At 52.8% G+C, this 21,025-nt stretch overlaps 6 protein-coding genes across 6 annotated transcripts; 2 read left to right on the top strand and 4 right to left on the bottom strand.

The window, feature by feature from the left end:
- Positions 1-1,227: 1,227 nt before the first annotated feature.
- On the bottom strand, positions 1,228-1,989 carry CC1G_08341 (hypothetical protein; the record flags this gene model as incomplete). Its single annotated transcript, XM_001831685.2, has 1 exon — positions 1,228-1,989. One exon carries the CDS (start codon positions 1,987-1,989, stop codon positions 1,228-1,230), a length of 762 nt encoding a protein of 253 aa, XP_001831737.2.
- Positions 1,990-2,390: 401 nt separating this feature from the next.
- CC1G_14893 (hypothetical protein) lies at positions 2,391-2,612 on the top strand (the record flags this gene model as incomplete). Its single annotated transcript, XM_002910870.1, has 1 exon — positions 2,391-2,612. One exon carries the CDS (start codon positions 2,391-2,393, stop codon positions 2,610-2,612), a length of 222 nt encoding a protein of 73 aa, XP_002910916.1.
- A 7,317-nt stretch (positions 2,613-9,929) lies between these two features.
- CC1G_08336 (flavin-containing monooxygenase) lies at positions 9,930-12,922 on the bottom strand (the record flags this gene model as incomplete). Its single annotated transcript, XM_001831680.2, has 12 exons — positions 9,930-9,954; positions 10,188-10,266; positions 10,320-10,364; positions 10,415-10,560; positions 10,623-10,755; positions 10,811-10,917; positions 10,980-11,112; positions 11,156-11,224; positions 11,482-11,580; positions 11,631-11,809; positions 11,875-12,741; positions 12,822-12,922. The coding sequence occupies 12 exons, from the start codon at positions 12,920-12,922 to the stop codon at positions 9,930-9,932; spliced, it is 1,983 nt and encodes a 660-aa protein (XP_001831732.2).
- A 310-nt stretch (positions 12,923-13,232) lies between these two features.
- CC1G_08335 (hypothetical protein) lies at positions 13,233-15,744 on the bottom strand (the record flags this gene model as incomplete). Its single annotated transcript, XM_001831679.2, has 11 exons — positions 13,233-13,282; positions 13,343-13,387; positions 13,443-13,588; positions 13,640-13,778; positions 13,831-13,937; positions 13,993-14,110; positions 14,173-14,244; positions 14,300-14,449; positions 14,501-14,599; positions 14,659-14,837; positions 14,900-15,744. 11 exons carry the CDS (start codon positions 15,742-15,744, stop codon positions 13,233-13,235), a joined length of 1,950 nt encoding a protein of 649 aa, XP_001831731.2.
- Positions 15,745-16,776: 1,032 nt separating this feature from the next.
- Positions 16,777-17,705, top strand: CC1G_08334 (thiol methyltransferase 1; the record flags this gene model as incomplete). The annotated part of the gene is made up of 5 exons (XM_001831678.1): positions 16,777-16,865; positions 16,931-17,051; positions 17,118-17,206; positions 17,264-17,377; positions 17,444-17,705. 5 exons carry the CDS (start codon positions 16,777-16,779, stop codon positions 17,703-17,705), a joined length of 675 nt encoding a protein of 224 aa, XP_001831730.1.
- A 269-nt stretch (positions 17,706-17,974) lies between these two features.
- CC1G_08333 (multidrug transporter) lies at positions 17,975-20,329 on the bottom strand (the record flags this gene model as incomplete). The annotated part of the gene is made up of 15 exons (XM_001831677.1): positions 17,975-18,079; positions 18,146-18,264; positions 18,320-18,366; positions 18,419-18,477; positions 18,538-18,679; positions 18,742-18,795; positions 18,846-18,920; positions 18,975-19,018; positions 19,071-19,108; positions 19,178-19,356; positions 19,415-19,543; positions 19,602-19,712; positions 19,775-19,988; positions 20,051-20,153; positions 20,210-20,329. 15 exons carry the CDS (start codon positions 20,327-20,329, stop codon positions 17,975-17,977), a joined length of 1,539 nt encoding a protein of 512 aa, XP_001831729.1.
- Positions 20,330-21,025: the final 696 nt, after the last annotated feature.

Below are 21,025 nucleotides of genomic sequence, written 5' to 3'. Positions count from 1 at the left end.
CATACGCGCTCCGTGACGTTGTATGTCCCATCGTCTTTGCTTTCAAAACAACCCGCCAAGGGGGGAATGACGTCGATTTCTTCTCGAATCCAACGCCTAGAATATAGCCTTATCTCTATCTGAGGCTCAAATATCGTTAACAAAGCGATAACTGCCAGAAACACGAGAAGAGAAGCGCAAAGGGCCAACCGAATGCACCCATGTCGCGACCGCAAGACGCGTCTACAAAAGCTCCGAATGTCGCGTTTGATCCTTGAATTTCGGAGCGAAAAACGGTGCGCTCTGGGCGGTCTATATTTGAAGGTTGGGGCTGGCGTAGGAAGAAGATACGGAGACGAGGAAGAGCCCTCAGAAGAGGCAGACCCTCGCCTAGAGACGCTGAATTTGTATCGTCGGTACTGTTTTTGAGGCGAGGCCGGATAGCTGTAGCTCGATCCCAGACCTTCTGTGGAGTATCCTGGCTCATCGTTGCGGACGTCGAGGTCGATAGCTTCAAGGTCCCTGGTTTCTTTTAATCAGTGCTTTCGACCGCCCCAATTTCAGTGCGTACAATGAGCCGTCGTGGCGATTGCTCGCCATTGCGTTGACCTGTGTGGCAGCTTCCTGTCAGATACGGTAGCAGCGCGGCCTCGGCGAGTACCTGCACCTTACTGGGCTGCGTGAGCTGTCGGAAAAAGGGGAGAAGCTATCCCAGCGCGCGAGATACAAGCTGCCACGGTGCGTTATGTAAATCAAAATTCAAGCTCAGATGGCAAGCTCCAAGCGCCATGGTACCCGCCTAGGTGATTGCGCTATCAGGACCTCGAAGTTCATCGGAAGCAGAAGTTTCACTCGTTAGATATCGTCGGTTGCCCTTACTAAGGTACAAAGGTACATGTACTTTGTGGCCTTGATGTCTTCAACTTTGTCGTCGTCCAACTTGGGGCTCGCGTTTACGGGCGGAGAAAAAATGGTAAACCTCCGACTCGGCGTTTCCAGGTTTGAGCGGGAGACCTGGCCAGCCTGCAGGCCAACAACGGGAGAACCGCTGTCAGAAGAGCTCAGAGAACCGACATGGTGTCATAAGAAGCCTAGAAATACATGGACAAAGTATGGCTTCTTCTTGTAAAGCCGGCGATTTGATGCCGAGATACATCGATCATACTTTTATCGCTGGCCTGGGCTAGATGGAACGCTGAGCTGAACGATTCAATATCAACAAGGTTGACATGTTAATAAACGCTACCTTCACTCCAGACCAGCGATCGATGATACCTTGAATATGGAGCTTGAGAGAGGCCTTGCAGTCGTCGCACTGAAGGTCATCCCCCAGAGGAGCGAAGGCTTGAAAAAGCTCCTCGTTTGAAATGTCTGGTAGGTCGACGTTAGAGTGCTGTGATACTCCAAGAAATCCGGGCTATACTCGCCGCTAGACGTGTCCGCAAGAAAAGAGGTCGCAGCCAGAACCCAGGCAAAAGCCAAGTTCTCTCGGTCCACCTGCGTGCAGCTCGTGGAAGCCTGGTGAGGACTGGGTTTCTGAGCAAGGAGGGCTTTTATCACATTCCTCCGTTCCATGTGAAGGCATAGAATCTTTCTCAGGTAAACCGCCCCCATTCCGCTAGCAAGATCGTCGGTCAGCGCTTCCAAGCTTTCCACGAGGGTGTACGTAGAAGATCGCACAGCGAGGTCCTGTAGGCCATGCCTTGCAGCTAAGGCGTAGACGCGGAATGGCGACAGAGCCGCATGCTGAAGGAGGATGCCGTGCATATGGCTGCTGGCCCCTATGTGAAGACTGGGTCGGATAGTGTAAGTCGACATACGATCCAGAGCTTCTTCGAGGTGGTCCAGCGAGCCGCCGTCGCTAAGCCATGCTCTGTCGTATAGCGCATGAATTATTATCTCCAGTACTTCTCGTCTTTCTGGGATGTCGATGACTCCAATTTCTTTGTCGTCCTGGGTGCTTACTACGGGGAGAAGGGATTGGAACACCCTCGGATCCATCCTTCTCATGGTGGACGATTGCACATAGAGGAGAACGGAGTCGCTTGTCTTGAAAATCACATCGCATCCGACCTCGTCGGCCCCAAAGGAGCCCGACACCTGAAGGCCATCCTCGTTCGTACTTTCAGAGAGTGGATGATGGGGCTCGACCTGCGATGTCGGTAATCAGAAAGGAATAGGATCGCAACGTTGAATACTTACTACCATGGCTGGAGGAATCAAGAGATCGGTTACTGTGATAGTAGTGATTCTTCGGGGCCTTACATATATATGCGTATTCGGACCTGCTGACTTACTTATAAAGCGTCCTAAAGCGTCCTCAAAAGCAACCAGACAACTTCTTTTCTTTCTCTCTCTCACACTCACTGGAGGTGAGGGATCGTCCGCTGAGGGTATGGATATCATCCAGGATGGCGACAAGCACCAGAGGCCATTCATTCGAGCCCTCTCAATTCTTGGCCCCAGACAAAATCGAAACGATCACTTTCCCTATTCTGGATGATGACTATCGCTGTCGCGAAGAGCGAACACTAAACCAAACCAAAGACCAGAAGAGCGGAGCGGATGAGAGCGGAGAGCGAGATAAGAGCGATGAGCGACTAAGGCAGATGAATGCTGAAGCGGTGTATTGACGAAGAGGTCAAGCTGAGGAAATACAGAGGAATCTACCTAGCTTATATACCTATGCTACAGTCTACATAGCCGCAATGAGTCAGGATGACGAGCAAATGGTGAAATGCATAAGAACAATAAGAAGTCATGAGGCTGCGCGAAGGCTGCGCGAAGAATGAAGAAGACAGTGGCGGAGTAACGAGGCAGTGCAAGAATGGAGAGAACATATAAGATGTAGGGCAAAGGGCATAACGAGGCAGTGTTCCATGGGAGAAAGTGTCCGTGTCGAGAATAAAGGCAAGAATAAGAATAAAGAGGAGGTGATAAGAGCGATGAAAGTGATAAGATAAGATAAGGGAAAAATAGGGGGCTCGTACCCGCTGTTCACGACATTACCCCCCTTCTAAGCCTCATCGTCCTCGATGATCACTGGTAGGCGGCGTCTCCAGCTCCCAGTCGAAGTCGGTAGGCGGTGTGTCGGTGAAGTTCTCGAGGGGTTGCCAGGGGAGGGAGGCGAAGACAGTGGCTGCAATGCGACGTGGTGCAGAAGGGTGACGCTGGTGGAAGTCTTTGACGACATCGGGGGCGTGTTCCAAGTTCTCCTCCGGTTCCCAAGTATCCTCCGTCGACCCGTAGCCCTTCCAACTGACCAGATATTCCAGCTTACGGTTCTTCCCTCGGCCCTTCCAGCGGCTGTCCAAGATGTCGTGAACCTCGTACTCAAGCTCTCCCTCCAGTTCAACAGGCTCAGGCGGAGGTGGCAGAATGCCGTTGACATCATTGCCTTTCCAGGGGGAGAGCTTGTCGACGTGGAACACTGGGTGAATGCGGGAGAGGGAAGGGGGGAGCTCGAGGCGGTAATCGAGGTCACCGATGCGTTCGGTGATCTTGTAGGGGCCGAGTTGGATGTCGCCAAGCTTCCGAGTAGGGACTTTGATCTGGATGTCCTTAGCGTTGAGCCAAACGTGGTCACCAACCTTGAACTGATGGGCTGTTCGTTTGCCGGATTCGTACAAGTCCTTCTGTTGTGCTTTCTCGAGACGTAAGGCGGCTTCGGCGTCCTTGCGTACCTCTTGCAGTTGTTGGATGCGCTCGTCGATCAGGGCGAAGATCAGTGCGTTTACCGACGGGAATGTTGAAGTGAGGGATGTAACCGTAGAGGACTTCGAAGGGGGATCGGTTGTGCGCGGAGTGGACTCGGGAGTTGATCACAAATTCGGCCATGGGAAGGTGCTTATCCCAGTCGTCTTGTCGGCGACTGACGTACAGGCGGAGGTACTTCTCGACTTCTTGGTTGGCCCGTTCTGTTTGTCCGTTAGCCTGAGGATGATAGGCGGTGGTCAGGTTGGATTCGATGCCGAGACGCCTGAGAAGGGTGCGCATGACTTTGGAGGCGAACTGGGGGCCGCGGTCGCTGATGAACCGGAGTGGAAGGCCATGGAGGCGGAAGACTTCTCGGTAGTAGATGTCGGCAACTCCTTCGGTGGTGATGTCCGAGGTGCAGGGGAGGGCATGGAGAAGCTTGCTGTAGTGGTCGACGAAGACGATGATGGCATCATGTCCTTTGGCATCAGGAAGCTGGGTGATAAGGTCGACTCCAACGGTCTCCTCAGGGGCCATCGGGTACCTCCAAGGGCTGAGTCGAGGCGCGGGGGTGCTGGGCGTGTTCTCTTCCGGGCACAGATGTCGCAACCTTCCACGTACTTCTTGACAAAAGGCTCGCACGGTCGGCCACCAGTATTGTCGTTCAACTCGTTCGAGGGTTCCGTGTACGCCGGGATGTCCAGAGGTGGGATCGTCGTGGCACTGTTTGAGAACGTCGCGTCGGAGTTCGTCGTCTGGGGGAACGTAGACTCGACCCTTGTAGTAAACAAGGCCGTTATCCTCCTCCCATTCGGCGAGACCAGAGGTGAGACGACGGGGACCTGTCTTGCGGAGTTGGGCGAGTCCATCCAGGACCTGGGATTCTCGGGCGCTGGCCTGCCGGATACGGTCCTCCAAGGGGTTGACGACCATGCTCGAGGCGGCGAGCTTGGCAAACAGCTCGGGTTTGAGTACCACCTGTTGTTTGTTGTCCTCGGCGTCGGAGACCTGGTGGACGTCGAGGCGAGAGAGGGCATCGGCTTGGGTGTTTGTCTTGCCAGGGCGGTGGGTGAGCGAGAACCTGAAGCGGGAGAGGTAGAGAGCCCAACGAGCCTGTCGACGGCTGAGGTCTTGTGCGGTGCGCCAGTATTCGAGGTTGGAATGGTCGGTGACGATCTCGAAGGGTTCAGGGAGTCCTTCCAGGAAGTGGCGCCAGTCCTTGAGAGCCTCGATAATGGCCAGCATCTCCCGGTCGTAGATCTCGTAGTTCCGTTCGGCGGGCTGCATGGAGGCGGATCGGAATGCAACGGGGTGCCAGAGGCCGTCATCCTGCTTCTGGAGAAGGGCTCCTCCAGTGGCAAAGCCGGAGGCGTCGACTTCAATGCGAGTGGGGCGGTCAGGATCCCAGAGCGTCAGAATGGGGGCGGACGTGAAGGCATTGCGGAGGGTGTCAAAGGCCTGCTGTTGAGGATCGTTCCATTGCCAGGGGATGTTCTTCTTGGTGAGGTCGTTGAGCGGTCGGGCGATGGTGGCGAAGTCCTTGATGAAACGGCGGTAGAAGTTGGCGAACCCGAGGAAACCACGAACGGCGCGGAGGTTGCGGGGGACTGGCCAGTTGCGGACGGCTTCGACCTTGGCAGGGTCCATGCTGACTTCGCCCTCGCGGATGATCAGCCCAAGGTATTCGATCTCCTGACGTTCGAACTCGCACTTCTCTGGCCGGAGATACAGATCGTGCTTCTTGAGGCGATGCAGGACTTCGTGTACAACTTGTCGGTGCTCGTCGAGTGTGGCCGTAAAGATGAGGATGTCGTCGAGATACACTGCAACCTTCCCTCCAGCGATGAGGTCGGAGAAGATAGAGTTCATGAGAGCCTGGAATGTCGCCGGAGAATTGGTGAGGCCGAAGAACATAACGAGTGGTTCGAAGAGACCCTGGTTGGTGGCGAACGCGGCCTTCCACTCGTCTCCTTCCTTGATCCGGATATTGTTGTAACCCCAGCGAACGTCGAATTTCGTGAAGTACTTGGCACCGCGGAGTCTGTTGACGATGTCGGAGACCAGGGGGAGGGGGTAGCGGTTCTTGACGGTGATCTCGTTGAGCTGTGCGGTAGTCCTGAACAAAGCGGAGCTTGCCATCCTTCTTCTTGACGAAGAAGACCGGGGAAGAGAGGGGAGACTTGGATGGTCGGATGTATCCCTTCTTGAGGTTCTCGTCAAGGAATCGGTTCAGCTCTTCCTGTTTCGTTCTGGGACATGGGGTAGACCTTGGTGCGCATGGTGGCCGGAGCTCCAGGAATCAGATCGATGGCGTGATCCCAGGGTTTGTGTTCGGGTAGGCGGTGCGACTCGGACTCAGAGAAGACGGAGGCATGTCGGCGATACTGTGGGGGAACCATCTCTTCGAAGGTCTTCTGGGGTTTGGCCTTCTGAGATTCTTCGGCGATCTGCTGGGAATAAGTGAAGCCAGCAGCACACCAGAGCTCGTCACCAGTTTCCTCGATCAGCCCTGCTCGTAGCCATTTCCTGCGAGTGGTTCGGTTGGCGCGGATACGGCAGAGGGGCGGTTCGGCTTGTTCCGGTTCCGGTTCGGGAGCGGGGATTGGGGTCAGGAGTGGTGGGCGCAGGGGGAGGATCAACCGGGGCATCTATCTGTTCGAGAATGGCACCATTGGAGGGAGCTCCCCGACTAGGAGGGTGTGCGTCCTCGTCTGGAACCTCCTCAATAGTTACGCTAGAGACCTTGGAGGGAACCTGGAGGGTGCCGTTACGCCAGTCAATAGTGGGGTTGATCTTGCGAAGCCAAGGGAGTCCGAGGATAATGTCCTCTCCTCCAAGGTCGGCGATAAGAAAGTCGGTCCATTCGGAGTGACCGTCGACCGTGAGTTCCAGTCGTGCGAAATGGGTGATATTGCCTGCCTGATTGGGGGTGCCGTCAATGTTGAGAAGTCGGATGGGGTGTCGGAGGGGGAACGTGGTAATGTTGTGCCGATCGACGAAGGGCCTGTCCAGGAACTTGCCTGTTGCCCCACAGTCAATCATTGCCGCGGAGTTCGTACTGCGATTTCTGCCTCTGAGCCTCACGTTCACGCGAAAGTGTGATGAACGGGGGTTTATTTCGCGAATTGAGCTAATAGTACATGAACGGACAGAATCATATTCAGAAGTGGCGTACGGAGGAGTAAAGGGTGCCTGCGTTGCGGCAGGGACGGGCACCCGCTTCAAAAACCCTGATGGAGCCTCTGGAGTTGAGCCAGGAGTTCGAGCTGTTGTTGTTGAGTGGCCGAGAGTGAGGCGAGGCTTGGGGTGGGGGCAGGAGGCGTAGCAGGAGTGGTGGCGGCAACGGTGGCAGTGGCAGTAGGGACGGGTTCGTCGAAGAGAGAGAAGGGAGCTTCCTGGGTAGCGGCGACACGGCGACGTGGGGGTTGAGAGAGTCCTCGTCCGGGTGGGAATCCCATGTACTTGTCTTGGCAGACGGTGGCAGCATGTCCCATACGCTGGCAGTAGTTGCAGCGTAACGCTCCGTGATTCCCATCCTTCTTGTTGTGACCGGTGGACCCACAGCCAAAGCATCGACCGCGCATGGCGTTGAGGAAATCCTGGCGGGTCTTGCCGCTAGGACCGGGTCGGGTGGCATCAATCTCCATCGCGTACGGATCACGAGCGGGGGCGGGAGCAGGAGCAGGGGCATACTGGGCCAGGGAAGTGCGGGACGAGTTGGGGTTCATGTTCCGCATGACGAACTCGTTCTTGATGGCTTGAGCGACAAGTTCCTCCAGGTTGGCAGGTTCCTTGATGAGATTGCTGAGGGCGAGCCAGAGAAGGTGTTCCTGGGAGAGCTTCCTCTTGAAGCGAGCCATTCCGTCCGAATCGGATAAATTGGTGCGCGAAAAGATGTCGACGAAGCGAGAGGCGAAGTCGGCTACAGTCCCTCGACCAAGAGTGAGCTGCTCAAGCTCCTGGAGGGCAGCCTGGGCGTCGTTGGCAGGTTGGAAGCGTTGCTTGAACTCGGTGAGGAAGTTAGCCCACTTTCCCCCAGTGAAGGGCCATGGCTTGGTGCTATCGGCATCGTGGTCGGCAATCTGCTGGAGGAAGCGAGATGCCCATCGACCAGCTTCTCCATGCATATACGAAAGGGCTGTAGAGATCCATTCCTTGTCGTCGCGAGTGCCATCGTCCTTCTTCAACTGGGGTTGGTGTCCGGCCCAGTTGGTAAAGAACTGGAGGAAGCGTCGGGCATCTTCAGCCTTACCGTGGAAGGGTTCAGGCGCCTTGACCGGGCTCTTACTAGAGGAGGTCTTGGCAGCTGTAAGGTGGCTGACCAGGGTAGAGATGGCGGTGGTGAGCTGGTTCTGCTGCTCTTGAAGTTTTGCGAGATCGGCAGCGGACATCGTGAAGTCGTCAGTGGTTTGGGAAGCGGAAGAGGGTAAAGTAGTTGGTTGAATGGAAGTGGGAGGTTTCTGTTCTGAGCTTGGAGCGTCAGATGTGTCCTCCAACTGCCGAGAGGTGTGGAGAGGGGGATGGATCGGGCGAGAGATGAAAGAGGTGGGGTTCGTCGGTGTAGAGCGGCCGGAGGAGCTGAGGCGTTGTGCGGAGATAAGAGGTGCGGATGCGGCTAGAGCGGAGTGGAGAGTGCTGAACGGTGGGAGGGTGGTTGCTTGTTCGGGGGATGCTGATCGGACGCTAAGGGACTGGACAACTTCTTCTTCGTCTTCCTCGTCGTCGTCGTCTTCCTCGTCTTCTTCTTCGGGGTCGGTGTCGGGATCTGGAAGTTTGAATGAACCGGCTTTGGCAGCGGGGGAGGTGTTTGCGGAACTGGTAAGCTTGGTACGGGGTTTCTGGAGATTCGGCGGCGTTGGGTTGTGTTTCAGAGGGCGGAGTCCTGGGGTTGTTGCGGGCGAATTCTTCAACTGCTTGCTGATTAACGGGGGACGGTGATTCGGCGTTTAACTTGAGGGAGTTGATATAGACCCAGTCGTGTACGGAAGGTTCGTGGTAACGGTTGGGGCAGGGCTGTTCGGAGCAGGCAGTCCAACGGTTGAGGCTCGGTAGATGGACGTCTAGGACGATGGGGTGACCGTCGCTGACCCGAACGACGAAGTGCGGCTTAAACAGACAGGAGGTGTCTTCCGGTGCGGCGGAAATCTTGACGGAGTGCGGGGACCAGAGTTGCCAGGGAGGGACCTGATCGGCAGGTCAACCAGGAGCCAGAAATGCGGATGATGCAGGAGCAACGATCGGCGTTGCCGGTGCACAAAGGTAGCTTGACCTAATGTCGCGAAGAGCGAACACTAAACCAAACCAAAGACCAGAAGAGCGGAGCGGATGAGAGCGGAGAGCGAGATAAGAGTGATGAGCGACTAAGGCAGATGAATGCTGAAGCGGTGTATTGACGAAGAGGTCAAGCTGAGGAAATACAGAGGAATCTACCTAGCTTATATACCTATGCTACAGTCTACATAGCCGCAATGAGTCAGGATGACGAGCAAATGGTGAAATGCAAAAGAACAATAAGAAGTCATGAGGCTGCGCGAAGGCTGCGCGAAGAATGAAGAAGACAGTGGCGGAGTAACGAGGCAGTGCAAGAATGGAGAGAACAATAAGATGTAGGGCAAAGGGCATAACGAGGCAGTGTTCCATGGGAGAAAGTGTCCGTGTCGAGAATAAAGGCAAGAATAAGAATAAAGAGGAGGTGATAAGAGCGATGAAAGTGATAAGATAAGATAGGGAAAAATAGGGGCTCGTACCCGCTGTTCACGACAATCGCCACGAGCCAATGACAACCAGTGTGGACAGCCATGTCGGCACACGACTCACGAGGCAAGAGCATGTTACATCATTTACTATGATTTGGAACTGCATGCCATATTCTTAGTTGATTCAGAATCAGCCACCTGGTAGGCCCTGGTCCCACTGTTCCACGAATGGCATATCGTCCGCTCATTCCGTCGTCATTGGCTCGATTGGGTCAGGAGTCATTCAGGATATCACAAGCCCCCTTGGCAAACGTCGATGCCCACCGCACCACCTCGAATGTATGTACGGTAGCAGTAGAGAGCATCGTAAAACTCCTCGTTCTACAAAAATTGTAGACCACAAGAACCCAGTTTTCAACTGTCGCAACAGAGCAAGGTCAGCTGCATATGCCATGATGCCATGTCTTTTTCCGACTCGGAGAAGCGTGCAGATTCAGGTATGTCCAATGGGAAAGTTGTAATCCATGTATCATTAAAGTTCCCTAAAGCTCCCTATGGTCATGATGTAGGTGGCAAGTCGATCCTGCATAGGATCATGAGCAGCGATGCGTTGGAAACCTTGACAGGTAGTAGGCTCACTCCTTTTGCCACTGCCGACGATGATTTCCAAGTCCTCTATCTCGAACATTGGCAGGCTCTACGAGGCCATAGAGGAATCAGAGGGAATCTTTAAGTCTTCTAGGATCGTAACGAGCGGATGATATTGGGTATGGGAGTCACCTTACAGTGGTTATTCTAATTGTACACGGTACCTACTTACAATCTGCAGATGTCGTGCTTGATACCTTGGCGGTATATCGTTTCACAAGGAGTCCTTCTTCAATGGCCTTGATTTCTGTGAAAACGAATAAGAATTGTTGCTCCACTTCCGGTTATAGGGATACTTACGAAGGGCAAGGTGTTTCGAATGGAAACGACTAGGGGCGAGCGAGCCTGGCAAACATATTCTGAGCACCGTTCCTTCATAAAGACCAAGGACATACCCATCATGTACCAAAACCTGGGTATTCCAGTACCCCTCCAGGCACCCCGTATTTCTCCCTCGTCATCTACCCCCCAGATCTCGGTGCACTCCTTGGCAAGGTCCTCACCAATGAGGCGACTAATACGCTTGTTAATATCGCCCAGACTAAACTCAGTGGCCCGTGGTCAACCAAGGGAGAGTTGAGACGGGATGGAGACATGAGTTACCCTGTAGCGAACACGACCACGTCTGCTTCGAGCTCAGATCCATCCTCAAACCGCAGTCCGGTCTTGGTAAACCCTTTGATTAAAGAGTCGTTCTTGAGCTTGATCTTGCCTTCAGCGATCAAGCGGGATGCCCCTGTATCTATAGCCCACTCAGCGGTTAACCATACTAATTCTTGAAAATCACGAACCAAAGTAGTATCCTCCAAGTCTGCCCAGGTGTGACAGTGCTGACCCGGCGTCCATGTATCCAAGGTTTGTTCTGAATCCGACTTTATGGAGAGCATCAAGGAGTGGTCTTCGAACCGAGGTCAGCCTCAGGCTTGTCTATCAATGCGGAAATTCAAGATGTCTCCTTACTTGTCGAGCTCAGCAATCTTTCGAACCTTTTCCTGGATCAATGGGATAGCAGCCCAGAGGGGCAGAGAAGCGCTGATTCGATCAGCAACGTCGACTGGAGGGGATTTTTCTCCGTAAAGTTCTTTATGTTTGACTATAATCAGAAGTTGATACCATGAAGTTAGAATCGACGTCACCTTCAGCAGCCTTCCAGCCATTCGCAACAGACATTACATACGTCGAAGAGCGCTGGAACATTGTCACGTCTGGAAATGCCATCAATCTTAGATGACTGTGTACATCCAATAGGAAACATCACTTGCCGATGTTGTTGTAGTGGTAGTCCGCACAGATATCGTGGGCACTGGTGCAAGCCCCGACCACCACCACCTTCTTTCCTTGATGGTCTGCCGCTCGTTTGTGCTGGGTCGAATGGAGAACAGTGCCCCCATGGGCCTTGAAAATGTCCATACCTTCAATTTGGGATCAACAACGGTGAAAACTCGAATTTGCGGATACATACCGTCGATCAGGGGTATTTCCGGAATGCCGCTACCAGAACCAGTCGCCATTACGAGATGAGGAATGGCACTGAAGTGGCGAACGACGTCGGTTGTGGTGCCTGGAGGAAGGTTTAGACGTGGGCCCGTAGAGCCAAAGTAAAATGCGCACCGTCTGCTCGTCTGACTTTTCTTACAATAGTAACGTCCCATTTCTTCGTCTCTGGGTCTTGTGCGACGCGCTGGGTCGAAGACGACAACCACACGTTGAGCTCCATTATCTCCGCATAGTGCTCAAGCCAATTGGCGAGCTTCGTTGCTGGAGTGTACACCTGCCAATTAGGGGGGAAGCTAATCCATTTTATGAGAAACTCCCAGACCGGAAAGCAAGGACGAAGGTGAATCGAATGACGTACGGAAGATATGGCATATGGTCCATCCATACAGTGTCATGCAAGCACAGCGCTTCGTAACGGTTTCTCCAATTGTCGCCCACACGTTCGTTCTGCTCGATGATGAGGGACTTCAAGCCGAGCATCTTCAAACGCGCAGCCAGCGCCAGACCGCACTGACCAGCACCAACAATGAGGACGGTGGGCTTACCCTCCACTCCGGCTCCTTCGCATTCCACCTCTTTGCGACGGTTGCTTTCCCAGTGGCCGTGACTTGGTTCCTGATTTCGCAGTGAGCCCACTGCTTCAGGATGTTCGATCAAGCCCTCGAGGTTAGTGTAGATAGTATGGGCCTTCCAATTCCCTGCATCAGAAAGTCCGTCGACGCTGGAAACACCCACAGGGACAACGCGAACGATCCCGGATCCGATTCCAGAGACAGTCTTGAATCGGAAGAAGAACTGAATCCAGGCCATGTCGGGTGAGGGTCGCTTGAAAACGGGTCCTAGTGCGTCCTTTGAAGTTGTTTCGGCAAGACGAAGGTCCTCCATCTTGACCTCACTCCGTGCAGCTGCCCCAACGACTCGATCCAGTGCGAAATTCCGAATGGCATCGCGCCCCACAAACGTTCGGAAGTCCCATGTCAGTGCGAGCATGTCCCTCCACCAGACTTGGACGCCAGTGCTTTCCGGCAGAAACAGGTTGACGAGGGCGCTGGGATCGGGTTGGGAGGAAGCATGTTGGAATTCGAGAAACCATTCCCGGGCAATCTCTTTAGCATCTATGGCCGAGGCATCGAACTCCGGTGGTAAGGTCGTACCCAACACACGAAGGGTAGGGAACAGGCCGCTGGGAATATCTGGGAACTCCATGGACATTGTGAGCTGTGAGCTGAAAAGGGCTTTTATTAGTGACTCATTGCTTCCGTCAAGGCGCAACAAGACCAGTGCGAGGTTTATCTTGCCGCCGACGGTGTGTCCTTATGACTCGAGAGGATCTCATGCCGCGTAACCTCGTGGACCGGAGGTTTTCCAACCCTCTGTCCCTTGAGTCTGGACGGAGCCTGGGACATTGAAAGTGCTTAAAGGAGCTTTGCTCCCTGAAATATCCAGAGAATTGGCTTCAGACCATTCGATCCGTGACAGCGTGTCCAGCAGTGTAGACTCCGCACGCAATCCCAATGTAGTATCACCGTAAATAGCGGGAGTACTAGTTCGAGGCGAGATCTGGATTTCCGTTTAGATAAATGGGCGGAGCAACTTGCGAGGACTGACTGATATATGAACATATTTCGCTCTCCTGCCAATACATCATCATCGAGCCCCGTTATGTACACAACCGTCAAAACTTGATCCATACGAGCGCAAGAGAAAGATACCGCATCAAACTCGATAGCGTTGACCAAACAGCCCCTCTTCTTGAGCTTTGATCTCTGAGCGTTCCAACAATGTTTATTAGCTTTAGCAACGACAGTTTTGGAGCACGGACTTACGGAGAGCAACGTGCTTTGAAAAGAAACGACCGAAAACGAATCCGCCTGTATGTAGCTGTCACAAACTATGCGCCGGGGCCCAACACAGGAGAAACCATACCTCTCATACACCAGAGCCTCTCTATTCCCACATCCCTCCATGCACCAATTATTTCCCCCTCCTCGTCGAGTCCCCAGAGCCCGGTAAACCTCGCTGCCAAATCATCTCCGAGGAGGTGCCTGAGGCGCTCGCGAGAATTACCATGACTGTAAGGGCTAGATCAGCACAGGCAGTTGAGGTCTCACAAACCGACCTACCCTGTTGCAAACACCACAACGTCCCCTTCAAGTTCTGACCCATCCTCGAATATTAATCCGCGTTCCGTAAACTCTTTGATTTGTGAATCGCTTTTAAGTTTGATTTTTCCGTCAGCGATTAGATTGCATGCACCGGAATCTGGAAAAAACAGTGAGACGACGGGACCTTCTGCGAAATATGGAGAGGGTACCGAGATACAACGCTCCTCCGCCAGTAGGGATAATGTAAGTAAAGCCTGCCTCTAGGACACCGAGATTGGTCTTAAAGCCAGCTTTGTGTAGGCGGGCAAGGAGGCATCTGGAACGCTGTCAAGCTCGTCGCTTTCACTACCGACACTTCAGGAAGGACTCACTTGTCGAGTTCAGCGATCTCTTGGGTTTGCATCTGAGTCCGTCGTGAGCGAGACCAATAAGGATGGGATTCGACAACCCGATCGACAACACCGACCCGAGAGTTCTCGGAATAGAGTCCTGGTCGCAGGTAAACAATTATTTAGTCAATATCCGCAAACCAATGATCAGAAGGGATATACCTCTCCAATAAACCTTCCATCCATTCTCTTTCGACATAATATATGTGGAGGATCGTTGAATCATGGTTGCATCTTTGTGCCTTTGAGCCAACTTGAACGAGATTGAATTTGGAATGCCATTACACACCGATGTTATTACGATAGCATTCGGCACAGATGTCGTGGGCTGAGCTGGACGCTCCGACGACGATCACCCTCTTTCCCGCATACTCAGACGCCCGCTTGTACTCGGTGGAGTGAAGGACAACGCCGCCATTGTCCTTGAACTTGTGCAGTCCTTCCTTCAAAGTCAGCTGCCAAGAGAACTCAAAAGAATTATTAGGCGCACCTTCAATGTGAGGTATCTCTGGTAGCCCATTACCCTCCCCGATCGCCAGTATGAGGTGATGGACGGCGTGAAAACGGCGGGTTTCCTCGAGGACCGTACCTGAGCGACCTGGTCAATAACTGGCTCACCTACTACGCAGTCCGAACGTGAATACACACCGTCCACACCTTTGAGTTTCCTCACGATGCTCACATCCCACTTTTGGGAATCCGGGTCCTGCCTGATGTCTCGAATAGAGGACGACAACCAGACGTTAAGCTCCATGATCTCAGCGTAATGCTCGAGCCAATTGGACATTTTAGCTGCAGGAACATACAGAGGCCAATTGGGAGGAAACCTGAGGGACAATAATGATGTCAGTGAACGGCGCCGAAGAGAACTACAGAGAGGTAAACTTACGGAAGATAAGGAAGATCCTGGTTCCAGATTGGTTGGTGCAGGCACAGCGCCCCGTAACGGTTCCTCCAACCATCTCCGACGCGTTCACTCTGCTCGATAATGAGCGACTTCATCCCGAGCATCTTCAAACGCGCTGCGACGGCCAACCCGTTGTGTCCAGCGCCAACAATAAGGACAACGGGTTTCTGCGCTTCTCCTTCGCAGTCAATTTCCTTGCGTCGAGAGAGCTCCCAATCGCCGTGATCGAGCTGCTGATTCCGGAACAGTCCTATTGCTTCAGGGTGTCCAGCGAGGGCTTCGAGGTTGGTATATATGGTGTGTGCCTTCCAATTCTTCGCATCTTGAAGACCATTGGCGTCCGTAACACCCACCGGGACAATCCTAGCAATGCCAGATCCCAATCCGGACTTTGTCTTGAAGCTGAAAAAGAGCTGTATCCAAGCAAAATCAGGCTCTGGTTGAATGAACGCGGGCGGGAGTGCGCTATCGGATTCGGCTGTAACTAGTTCAAGATCGTGAAGGTCGACCTCGAACTGGGCTGTTGGCCCAAACAACCGATCTGTTGCAAATCTGCGTATCTTCGAATGTCCTATAAACGTGCGGAAGTCCCAGGTCAGCGCGAGCATATCACGCCACCAGACTTGGATCCCGGTGGCTTCGGGTATGAAGAGACCCATGACTGCGCCAGGAATACTCTGGTTGGCGACGGCAGATTGGAACATGGAGAACCATCCTCTCGCAACGGTCACAGAGTCGAAGGAAGTCGGGTCGAAGTCCTCGGGCAGGGTGGTACCGACTAGGGAGAGTGCAGGTGACGTCGTATCGGGAGCGGGAGGGTGACTCATTCTACCAGTGAATTGGGGGCGGAATTCACTTGAACGCAGAAGGAATCGCCTCAAACGAGGCCAGGACTTTTATCTGTGAGGTTCGCCTAGATTGATAAGGTTTAGCGTGCAGGGTAGTAGCCAGTGGTTGGTATTCTCGTCAATGCATCTTCTGGGTTTCATTGACATCAGCAATAAGTGTGGGATACAAGATAGATAGGTGACTTTACATTCATTCAGATGGGGAGCTAAACTTCTTAAGTCCTCCAAACGTTTTATCTGATTTTCTTATCCGAGCTTTGCCGGACCGGAAGAAATGCGCCAGCGGTAACCTCCCGCGTTAATGAGGAACTCAAGAAGAGGAAACGCTTGCGGCGAGATTGCAATGTAAATCAACTATAAGTATGGTGACACTTTTATTAGCTAGAACAAAGTTACAGTCAGAATAGGCCCATTGCATGACGAGATTTCGGCTCACAGTGCTAAATAATAGTTTACGACCCATAGTGAGCGCTGGCAGTCCCATTTCCGAGTTGGCTCAAGGACTTGAGGTACAGCTGAACCATATCATGGTTCACATACAACCAGGACGTCGCGACTCCTGACAGCGTTGAACGCGCCTCGGAACCAGTTTAAATATCTCCGAAAGTTCGCACGCCCCTAGTATTAATTCCAATCGGGAAATGGAGCCCCTGTTTTGAGCTTACTCGACTTGGCACTACCCTAACGGGCTGCCCTCAAAGTTGGCATTTAGACTGCCTCGCCTCCGGTACGTGCTCAAGATCCAAACACCATTCCTTGGAACTGTACTAACCTCCGAACATACTTCTCGCACGATCCTCTCCCCGTCCGCCTCATGAAGATCCCATGACCTAGGCAAAAGGAAGAATAAGAACTTAGTCAGAACAACACGGTCGAGACTGGGAGAAGACTCATGATCAGGCGCTCACCAAGTATAAAACCACGACCTTCTCCTAGCCCGAGATTCAGATTGACACCTCTATCTCTCAAATCCCTGACCCAACTACTTACCACCATCCCAATCGATTGACCATGGCCGACCCCAACCTCGCACCCGAAATCCGAGCAAAGATGCAGGAAATATTCAAACCCGACGATCGTCACAGTTGGGATTTGCTCTGGTGAGCACTATCATCCCTTCAAACCCGACCTATTTCCCAACATTGGACATGTGACATGCGCATAGGAAAGAGAATATAACACCCTGGGACGCCGGCGATGCCCAACCCTCCCTCATCGAACTAATCGAGGAATCCGGGCTCGACTTTGCGAGAAAAGGGAGGGCTTTGGTTCCCGGATGCGGAACTGTACGTCATACAATGCTCGCAAGCAAAGCGACCAAACGAATTGACATGAAATCTACACCGTCATAGGGATACGACGCAGTCTACCTTGCAAGTGCATTAGGACTGCAAACCATCGGAATGGACATCTCAGAGTCAGCCGTAGAGGCTGCCAATCGGTAAACTACTAGTACTCCATCGACGCCAACTTCTTAGATCGGACTAACCTCCCATAGGTATCGCGACTCGAGCGGGGTGCAAGGGGCAGACAGAGCCATTTTCCAAAAGGCCGACTTCTTCACCTACAAAGTCCCAGATGAAGAGCGTTTCGACTTGATCATGGACCACACGTGAGCCTCTTCTGAACCAACCTCAGACTAATTAGTTCTTCCACCACTAACGCACACCCCACTCAGATTCTTCTGCGCAATCCATCCATCCCTCCGCCCCGAATGGGGTCAACGAATGTCCGAACTAATCAAACCAGGAGGATACCTCATCACAATCTGCTTCCCCATGATCCCAAAGGTGGAGACGGGACCACCGTACTATCTTCGACCCGAGCACTACGATGAAGTGCTGAAAGAGACGTTCGAAAAGGTTTACGATAAAGTGCCGACGAAATCTTCGGAGAACCATAAAGACAAAGAACGGATGTTGGTTTGGAAGAAGAAATAATCCTAGGAATCTCCTGCGTTGTGTGCAGTGAAGCCGTGGAACTGGGCACGCCGCCCCCATCGGGGTATGGCGTCTAGGCTTTTGATGAGCGTCTAAATACACAAAGTCTATCAAGCTATGATGCTATAATTACACAAAATAATACCCTAAGTCTATAAGCCGAAGAAATACAAGTAGAAATGGTCGTAAAAGGTCGTAGATGACGTCTAGTTCTGGGTTCAAATCGTCATAACTTTTTTGCATAGAGCGAGTTCACTCGATGAAGGTGGTCATCCCTGAGACGAAACCGGTGATTCCGTCTCCTTCGTCGGCACACCATCCTTGATGCACCGGCTACTCCGCGCTCGAATACGCGAGCCCCAGAAGAGAAGAGTCTGAACAGTCCATGCAATTAGCCAAAACAATTCACATCCTGAATGACGATAAAGATGACGACGTACCACTGGTATAGGGATCATCAGCACCCCGACGATTGCAAAGATCGTATTGGCCCAAGAGTACCCAAGAGCGTCAAACATCTGCGTCGTAAAGAGAGGGAAGATACCACCAATCACATTTCCTACGTCCATCAAATTAGTTATATGAGATTGCGGTTTCAAGCTGAAGGACCTTACGAATGAGACTCTGTCCTGCCAACGCTGAAGACGCATATGTATCGTAGCTGTACCCCCAAATCAATCCCCACCCCTTCCCAGTTGAACATGACCACTTACCAATCAGCCAGATAGCTAAAGATCGCGAGATAGATGGTAAACACCGCCCAAAGGTACAACTGCAGCAACCGCTAGCCCATCAGCATCCTCAATGAAAAGGGTAATAAACATTGACTCACGGTGAACGAAATCGCCAACGCGATCCAATGAATGTCAGACCGGCAGAACCAAGCGAACATGATCATCGAGATAGGGAACAGAGCAGCAGCCGCACAGCACATGTACAGCCGTGCTTCGACAAAACGTTTGACGACTTTAGTGCTAAAGGTGGGGGGACTCTGTCAGGGGATTCATCCCTTCCTGGAAGGTCAAACAAGACGTACTGGTATATCCGTTCCTGAAACAGGTTCGTGAAATAGCCGATGAAAACCGCTACACTGAACGCAGGGGTGAGACGACGATTGAGGGAAGGGAATTAAGAACGTACAGCATTGCAATGTTCACAGTGCCGACTTCACCGATATTGAAACCATGCAGTTCGCTGAACACTTGTGGGACCGATCTAGAGAAATGTTCAGGTCGTCAGATGGCGGAGGCAGAAAGTCTGAAGACGTACGCAATCATGCAGTAAAACACGCCCCAGACGAATCCTATCCACAACTGGAAGTATATCAGCCACCAACACACTAGCACTGGGTTGAAGAAGACGCACCGACATCGCAAAGATGATAGGTTCAGTGAGGAACAAGACTAGTTTCCAAAATCATCGTCAGAACTGCATCAAGGACGCGATATACTGCGGACGAATGGAGGACGCACTCAACGGCCTGGTCGCCGAGATCCAAAGCATAGCCTTCAAATCCAACTTGGGCGGCGGCAACCCAACCTTGCTTTCAAGCTGCTTCTCGCCCGAGGCTTTAACCCTCTTCCGCGTGATAACAGCTGACCGCGTTTCTTGCATGACGAGGAAGAACACGAGCGCAAGAGCTCCTCCGAAACTGTTCAATCGTCGTCAAAAACGAGGCTACATATCGGCCAAGGATAAGGTGGACGTACATGAGGGAGATCCATTGAATCCATTTCCATCCTAGCCGGGGGTTCATCTCGATCCAACCACCCATGAGGGTACCGATGCCATTTCCGCCGAATGCGAGAATGGAGTACAAGCTCATGGGCAAGCCACGCCTTGGTGCCCGCGCGTTAGTCCAGCATTAGCGCGATACAAGGATTCAGTTAGACTTACTCTTGTGGAACCCATATATCAGCGATCGTCCCCGCTACCATCGTAGCCCCAGCTGACCCCGCAGCACCTTGTATGAACCTAAACACCACGATTGCTTGGTAATTCGGGGACCTAGACGGTAGTTCACGGTGCATGAGCAGGAGAAGCAGCACATGAGGAGGAGAAAGACGTACAAAGCCACCGCAACGTGCATGAGCAAGAAGACAGCCAACGAGCAAAAGTACAACGGCTGTCGACCAAACTCTTCACTGAAGGCCGAGGTGAGGAGGGGGAATATGCCAAAGGCGATGACGTAGGTCGATAGACCCAGCACGGCTTCAAGTCGCGTACAGTCGAGATCGCGCATCATGGACGTGAAGCCCATCGTGTAGGAGGTAGTGGCGGCAGCTGGGAGGGACGAGCGATCAGCGTCATAGAGGTAGGACAAAGACCGAAAGTCGAGAACGTACAGACTAAGAGAGTGAAGGAACATGCGACTAGCGTTACGATCCATTTGCGTGTCCTGGAGAAGGCTAGGATAGGGTCGTCGACGTGAAGAACAGGCTGGGCGACCTATGTCGTGCATCAGATTTCAAGGATATTGGGCGGAGACAGGGGGAACGACGCACCTTCTCTGATGTCATCGAAGGCTGAATGATGCCTTCAGTGACGGTCAACGTCGACGCGCGCCCCGATAGGAGGGTAGTGGGCGTGTCAGCGACGCCAAACGCGGCCTGGCTGCGCGACATGTCGAGGGACGGGAAGCGGACTCAAGTCACCTAAGAACCCAAAAGACCCATGGTTTTATATGACACAACCACGCTTCCGCTTCCTGATCACAAATCAATTTTCTGAAAGGGTATCACAAAGAACAACTTGGAACCATACATACGTAACAGATGGAGGAAGTTTGAATGAGGATCCGAGCGTTTTTGGGTTCTGAAAAGTAAGTTTTCTGTGCTGTTCTGTGAAGAAAAATGTTTTTCCGAGATCAATTGAGGCTTTAGATCACCGGCGGCAACGGTGGAAGGGTCTTGTCGGCCAGGGCACCGTGACGAACCATGCACCTACAGAAACCCTGGATCAAGGGACTCCAAACAACAAGAGGTCGCTTGCAGCTTCGCTGGAGGAAAGATAGGCCGGGACATCTCCCTCATGTCCCCCAAAAATTCATAACAGAGTCATTCGGTAGTCGGAAAGCAGTCGGAACTGTACTCTGGGGAGCAATTGGGTAGGAGACGCAGTATATCGCGGTCATGAGGACGTTGGGGAGCAATCGCGCTGGACGAAAGCCTACGAAAGCGTGGTTCGGTTAGATGGACGGGTCCCGGAAGGAATATCCGTCTGTACCCTTCTGCACCACTTTTTCGTGCCTTACTAGCGCCAACACGCTGGCGGTCCGCATGCGCCAAGCTTGAGGCAAACTCGGGAAGCTTCAAGCGACT

The sequence above is a fragment of the Coprinopsis cinerea genome (assembly GCF_000182895.1).
Source record: "Coprinopsis cinerea okayama7#130 chromosome 7 map unlocalized cont3.7, whole genome shotgun sequence".
NCBI classification, from domain to species: domain Eukaryota; kingdom Fungi; phylum Basidiomycota; class Agaricomycetes; order Agaricales; family Psathyrellaceae; genus Coprinopsis; species Coprinopsis cinerea.
The sequence above is the reverse complement of the archived record's forward strand: the minus strand, read 5'-3'. Positions and strand labels throughout refer to the sequence as shown.